Below are 7,500 nucleotides of genomic sequence, written 5' to 3' on the forward strand. Positions count from 1 at the left end.
TGCAGTTCCCTAAAGGGATTTTCTCTACTAATAAATACAATGGAAGAGTGTATAAGATACCAAATTCTTGTCTTTTGCATTTAATGTGTTGTACTTGATTCAGATATTATATTCAATATGCCTAAGGTCTTGTATTTAATTTTAAAGTCTCTAAATGCAAAACTGAGCAGAAATTGATGCATTTAGCAAAATATATTTCATTACATATAATGACATGTTCTTTAAATGAGAAATGAAAATTTAGTTAATTATTCATAAAATAACTACAGTTCATTAAAAATAAAATTTAAAATAAATAATTAAATAAAATAAATACAAAAAAGTACTCTGTCTGAGAACGAAAATAATTTAAAGTAAAAATCTGTCTTGATAACCAAAATAATTTGAAACATTAATTTCCCATCAAACTAATTGCTAACTTAATAACACTTGATTAGTAAAACAAAACAAAAAAAAATACAGAAAAGTAATATACTCTATTTTAATTAAAACTTACAGTGAAACCAAAACAAAATAAAGTAGAGTAAAATGAAACAAAACAACAAAAAATTTGTTTAAAAATATAGTGAAAAAATATATACCAAACAAAAACCAAAAGACCAGAACCGTTTTACTAGTCACTTAGGTTACTGTATGCATATCAATTAGTTCATTATTGATTACTAGGTTTAGTAGCTATACTTTTAAGTCAAACAAATCCATCAGAGATGCAGTGGCAGAATAAAAAGAAAATAAATCATGACATCTATGTGAAAACTAAAGCAAGCTTCTTTCTTTTCTAGCAATTTCCTTGAGGAAAGAGAAACTTCACTCAAAAATAACAGCAATCAATTTTCAAGAGGAAATAAGTATACAATAACACTAAATTGTAGCTTGTACACCTAAAACATTGTTTACAGCTCATTTTATCATTATTTAAGTGTTTTGCTTATATTATTTCATTTATTGAATTTATATTTATTTTATGTATTTGTTTTATTTAATTCTTGACTTGAATGTAACATAAATTACACTAAGAACAAATAAATAACTGAATAATAAATAAATAAATAAATAAATAAATAAATAACTGAATAAATAAATACATAAAATAAATATAAAAATAAACAAAAATAAATATATAAAAGTGAAAAAAATATTCTGTTTTAAAATTTTTGCAAGATAGAAAGAAAGAATGGTGGAGGAAAAAAAACCCTACCAACAAAAGCAAAATAAACCAATTATCTCAACAAGGATCTAAAAATGAGTTAATTTTATGAGTCAGCAATATCTTCTGGAGAGGGCTACACTTTACAAAAATTACAACATTCTCCAGCCCTTCACCTTTCGCTTCTCAAATGATAAAGCATTAAACGAGACAAGACTTAATAATATTTCTGTTGAGTGTTTTAAATATTTAACACTTTGTCAACTAGAGAGAGACAGGCAGAGACAGAGAGTGAGAGAGGGGGAGAGAGAGACAGATTGAAAGAGAGTCTAATATGAAAAGGTATGAATTGACTATTCAACTCAACAGATCAAAATTCTAGAGCAAGTTGCAGACAACAGAAAACAACGCGCTCATTTGTTCCCATCTTTGCTGGCAAAGGGTAGATGGTTATATATTTCTGGGAACATTTTTATTGTTGGATGCTCTTCCTTTTTTCAACATCTTTGCTTTCAAGTAAAGGATTTTTTGCTCTGTTATTTCTAGAGAGCCAAGCTAAGGGATTTGATGTTTACTGGGAATGTAAATGTGATGAAACTGCACCAAAAGTTTCCTCAAATCACACCCTACTGATTTCAAAATACAGGGATAAATTGATAATGTGACCCAACATATGTTGCTTCTGAAAAAAGAGACGGAATTGCTACAGCTGCAATGCCTTTGTTTATCAGTTTGCTGGCGCTAAGCAACAGCAACATTATTCTGATCCTTCATATGAGTGTGAGTTTCAGCATGTGGAGAAGCATGGCTTAGTTGTTAGAGTGTTAGTCTCCTGACTGTAAGATTGTGGTTTCGATTCCTGGACCGGGCGATGCGTTGTGTTCTTGAGCAAAACACTTCACTTCACATTACTCCAGTTTAGTCAGCTGTAGAAATGCGTACCACAAGTGGAGGCATGTCATTAAGTGGTTAGGGTGTTGGATTCATGACAGTAAGATTGAGATTTCAATCCCTGAACTGGGCAATTTGTTGTGTTCTTGAGCAAAACACTTCATTTCATGTTGTTCCAGTCCACTCAGCTGTAGAAGTGAATTTAGCCTGGAGAGGGATGGGCTCCACCAGGCTTTCTCACCCTTGATACACTGCACGGCTGCAGTGTCCCAACGACCTCCAAGGAATTAAGGAACTTGTCATTGTCATTGAACTTGAGCATAAATCACACACCAGTTGAAGGCAGACTGTGAAAACCTGAAGTGACACCCCATACACACATGAAGTGCTAAACGACTTCACAGAAACATAGTTTCCAGTTATAACTATTAATTAACTCTAGGCCGGTCAAGATAGAGCTGACCTATAATCAAAAACATTCGAGAAAGTGCTATGCAAAACAGATTAGAGTTCAGTTGATGACCAACTTCATTCCTTCCTAGCTTTAGAGATCATAGTTTTACAAGTATGTAATTTGGCCAGAGGGAGCAACTTGTCAGTGTTGTTATGACATCAGACAGACTACCTTGCAGTATTCTTTCTGGTTTTCGGTGTTCTAAATTAAAATCTCAGCTTTACCTTAGATTCTTTCAGAACTGATAAAGTAAGTACCAACCCAGATTAGAAGTTGATTCCTTTGTTGTTTATATCTTTTGTCATAAATAAGGAAAGTTATTCTCCTAAAACATACATTACAGCACCTAACATATTTTGTGTCTGAACTTGCCTAGACATGTTAAGAATAAATTTCCCAATAGTCATTCCAGATCTCAGTATAGACAGTGCAAATAATGATTTTTATCAGTTAGCAGATATAAGCACTGATCAGCAAACAAATTGTTCACTGAAAGTATAAACAAAGCCAGCAACTTTAGATAGTCTCAAAATGCAGCTACTTCTGGCTGATGAGACACATGATAAAACACCAGTGTCCCAGAATGTCATGTACCAATGAAATGGGTGTGTTAAACACTGTTGTCATAAAAAGGAGAGGTTACTCTCCTAGAACATGCACAACAGCACCTAGCACATTTTCCATCTGACTCATGTGTTAAGAATAATATATAAATATTTATATTAATTCTTTCTTTTCTCTGTGGATGAAATCAGCTAAAGTAAGATATGGAAAATGATTGGCTCTTCTTGGTTTAAATACCCAAGACAAACTGTATATCACAATCGTGTTTCTATGTTAAATTCAAATTACGATAAACATAAACAAACAAACGATGTTTGCTTTTAGAACCGTTGAGATGTCTTAGAAAGTTAAAGAAATGATTTTTAAATTCTCAAATGCAAAATAATGCTAATAATATAGCCTGAACAGGATAAGCTACCCTTATTTTGCAGAAAAAAATGTTGGTGGTCAGCTATGAGACTCGAACTCACACCTCCGTGATTATGCGTTGCGGTGCTCTTAGACCAATTAAGCTAAACTGCCCACACCACACATTCTTCTGCAAATTTAAGATGTATAGAAATCTCGCTTTATGAGACGCTCAAGAGTCAAAGGCTCAAAGAAGGGGGAAATTTAGATACATGATTAATTCTCAGATTAAACTAATGTATTAAGGTTCATACAGTAATGTCAATTAATCATATACCAAGATGAAAAACCATCCATGTCTAAATATTAACTTCATTTCACTTATATTTTGGAGACTGCTACACTCTGATTGAGGATTAAGACACCTCAAATAAATTGATGCTATTCACAGAGATACACAACATAGAACTGAGGATCTACCAAAGTTATTGGGTACCAGAGATTCCTGGCACAGTATGGTAAAATGCGTCTCAGTTACAGTTGCAAGAAGAAGTTAAAATAGAGAAAGAGAGGTAGAAAGAAACTTACCTTTCATCTGGGCTGGCTAGTTCCATGACAACTTTGGAAAGATGACGCTTAGTTAGTTCAGCCGTAGAATCCAGCTGGTATTGAATCAAGCTCTTGAGAACAAAGAATAGGAATTTGGATACTTAAAATTCAATAATTCAGTGAGTGATATGTAAATTATATAAAGGTGTCTAAAAAGTTTAATATTGTATAAAACTGTAAGAAAGAAAACAGAAAAAAACTCTTCAATACAGGCATGGCTGTGTGATCAAGAAGCATGCTTTGCAACCATGGGGTTTTGGGTTCAAGGCACCTTGGATAGGTGACTTCGACTATAGCCACAGGCTTATGCAATGACTTGCGAGTGAATTTGGTAGATACACCACATAGATTAAGATAGACTGAGTCACCAATAAAATCAATGAATTTGATCATCCATGGGAAAGAGGCTTTTTGAAAAACAAACTTCTTAACTGCATAACTATGCCTCATCATGCTCATAGGCAAATTATAAACAAAAGTACATTTGACACATTTCAGTTTGTGTTTGGGATATGTGTGTGTTTGTGTATATGTGTATGTGCATGGCCGCAGCTCTAAGCTGAAACTATAAACATATATATATATATATATATATATATATATATATATATATATATATATATACACTCTAAGCTGAAACTATAAACAAATATATATATATATATATATATATATATATATATATATACACACTCTAAGCTGAAACTATAAACAAATATATATATATATATATATATATATATATATATATAATCATAAATATATAGGGATTGACAGTAACCTGCTTCTCCAACATACTGAGAATTCAGAAATAGCAGTCAAAGAACTACTGATTTCAAAACTACAAATTATTACTCCAGATTTGGAGTAATAATTTGTAGTTTTGAAATCAGTAGTTCTTTGACTGCTATTTCTGAATTCTCAGTATGTTGGAGAAGCAGGTTACTGTCAATCCCTATATATTTATGATTATAAATTTTACCGAAGAAGGTTTTTTTCATACTGAGCTACCCGGCAGAATTGTTAATTATTAATTTTATTACTAATTGATGATTCCCTGCCCTGCATATCTATATATATATATATATATAGATATATATATACACACACATATATGTATATAACATACAGTTATTCTAATTTAGTTCAATATAATTAGAGTAAATACATATTTCAATATCTAGAGAAACTTCTTACTTAAACAAAATAACAGAAAAAAAGTGAGACAAACAGCTACACAACTTTATTTGTTTCCGTCAGTCTTATATATTCATATAGTTCTATTGCAATCACAGGCTATTTTATAAAGCATCTACTTCAAATAAAAACAGTGGATAAACTAGAGGAATTAGTTGGCATAAAAGTATCAGCCAGGATTCTGTCCAAACAGCATAAAGAATGCCAAAAGTGACATCAAGTGAAACTGGCTGTAAGAAGAATATCTCTACAATTCCACATCCTAGTATGGAAACAAAACCTTTCTGAGCTAAAACATATTTATGATGAAGTTATTTCAGCATTTTTCATATTTCACACAATGTCCATGAATTTTGGACTGGGACCAATTTTTCAATGGTATATTGATACAAGTGTCAAATTAATCTTACTGTAACTGATACACATTCTACAATGGATTTTATCAGAGAGATCAGCTGGGTTTTCTGGCCTTTTTACCAGCTTTTCCCAAATAGGTTTATCATTGTCAGTAACTGATGAAATCTTTTATTAAGCTTTCATACCAAAATGATATGCAGTAACACTGCACCTAAAATACATTTGGAGCAATAGAAAAGAATTCTAACTGAACTGGCCTCTATCCAATCCTTAGTCATTCTATTAAGCGCTATCATTAAAATCCACTACAGGTCAGCTTCTGTCTAAATCTACCGACATGTCAGTTGGTGTCAAAGTGTTGTAAATGAGATTAACTCTTTGAAATGGCTCCAATCAGTTGAACTTGCTTGTTCAACTTTCACTCCTTTCAGCAGAAAATTTCAGCTATTTTCATACTCTTTGACTAATGTTTTACTTATATTCCACAAGAAATTTCCACCCCTGCTAAAATATATTTTAGTTACACTAAAAACATCTCACTTAACTTTCCATCACCACCACCACAAACCACCACCTCTGCCACTGCCATCATTGATATTTCATAGCTGTTTTTTTTTTTATGCTAGCATGTATTGGGTGAGTCATCACAGTTTGAGACTGTTCTTATCCAGACTTGGACTGGTGAGGGAGCCACATCTCACTCGCATGGTTTCCTTTTTTAGCTTGTTTTCTGCAGCTGGATACCCTTGTCATCATCAACCACTTTTCAGAGTGTTCTAGATGTATGCATCCAATGATGGCACCTGCACTAAAGAGTTTTAAATGCCCTCAACAAGACATAAAGGTTCTCTCAAGCCAATGCCAACTCTACTCAAAATCTTTACCTGGTCAATCCATTTACAAGAATAGTAGTGAAATCTCTCTAAAAGAATATAAATATACACAACTGTTTTATAAAACTAATGTGTTTATCCCTAAGCACATTGCACAAGATAGTCATAAACAGAGTGCCTTTAATATATATTTATATATATATCATCATCATCGCTCATCATCGTTTAACGTCCACTTTCCATGCAAGCATGGGTTGGACAGTTTGACTGAGAACAGGAAAGCCAGACGGCTGCGCCAGGCTCCAATCTGATCTGGCAGAGTTTCTACAGCTGGATGCCCTTCCTAACGCCAACCACTCCGAGAGTGTAGTCAGTGCTTATATGTGCCACCGGCATGGGAGCCAGTCAGCAGCCCTGGCAATGATCACGCTCGGATGGTGCTATATATATATATATATATATATATACACATCAATAAATATATATATATATATATATATATATATATATATATATATATATATATATATATATATATATATATATATATATATATATACATCAATAAAATGGGGCACAGACAAAAAGACCAGATACCTCCAATCCAACATCAAATGAAGGAAGATGGAGTCCAGCCAGATAAGAGTTGGCTGTTGGTACCATACTGGTTGAACTAATGAAAGTATGATAAAATATAAGTTGAACAAATAGTTGCATATGCCATCAAAAAAGGCACCAAATCAATGGTAATCTGCTGCACAGAGGTTGACTTAGAAATAAACAGCAAAAACAATATTTCACAAAATATTTCCATCGCTTTCATACCTCACAGCCAAGTTACTATAGTTTATTCCATTTGAAATTCTTTCCTACCAATATTTCTATCAGCCTTGTGTATATTTCCTTCTTCAGTCATACAGAAAACTTCAGCCACAAAATAATACATCCCTTTTCTTTATTACTAACATTCAAAGTGTTATATACTACAAAACTTTCTGTATATTTCCATTATTATTTCATTTCCTTTTTAATGTTTCTCAGTCAAGAAGAACTTGTTTCACAAATTTAAATTGATTTCTTCTCACTAAGCACAAAACCAG

The 7,500-nt window shown here is 32.6% G+C and overlaps 1 protein-coding gene across 2 annotated transcripts in view; it reads right to left on the bottom strand.

Annotated features, from left to right (window-relative positions):
* The window catches only part of LOC106878966 (conserved oligomeric Golgi complex subunit 1), a 266,492-nt gene that overhangs the window by 197,010 nt on the left and 61,982 nt on the right, over positions 1–7,500 (bottom strand). For both annotated transcript variants that reach the window (XM_089363366.1, XM_089363367.1), the window contains exon 16: positions 3,993–4,084. In XM_089363366.1, coding sequence (XP_089219492.1) covers positions 3,993–4,084 — 92 coding nt within the window. The remainder of the gene's footprint in view (positions 1–3,992; positions 4,085–7,500) is intronic.

This window comes from Octopus bimaculoides, chromosome 15, assembly GCF_046866305.1.
Source record: "Octopus bimaculoides isolate indiv1 chromosome 15, ASM4686630v1, whole genome shotgun sequence".
In the NCBI taxonomy this organism is placed as follows: domain Eukaryota; kingdom Metazoa; phylum Mollusca; class Cephalopoda; order Octopoda; family Octopodidae; genus Octopus; species Octopus bimaculoides.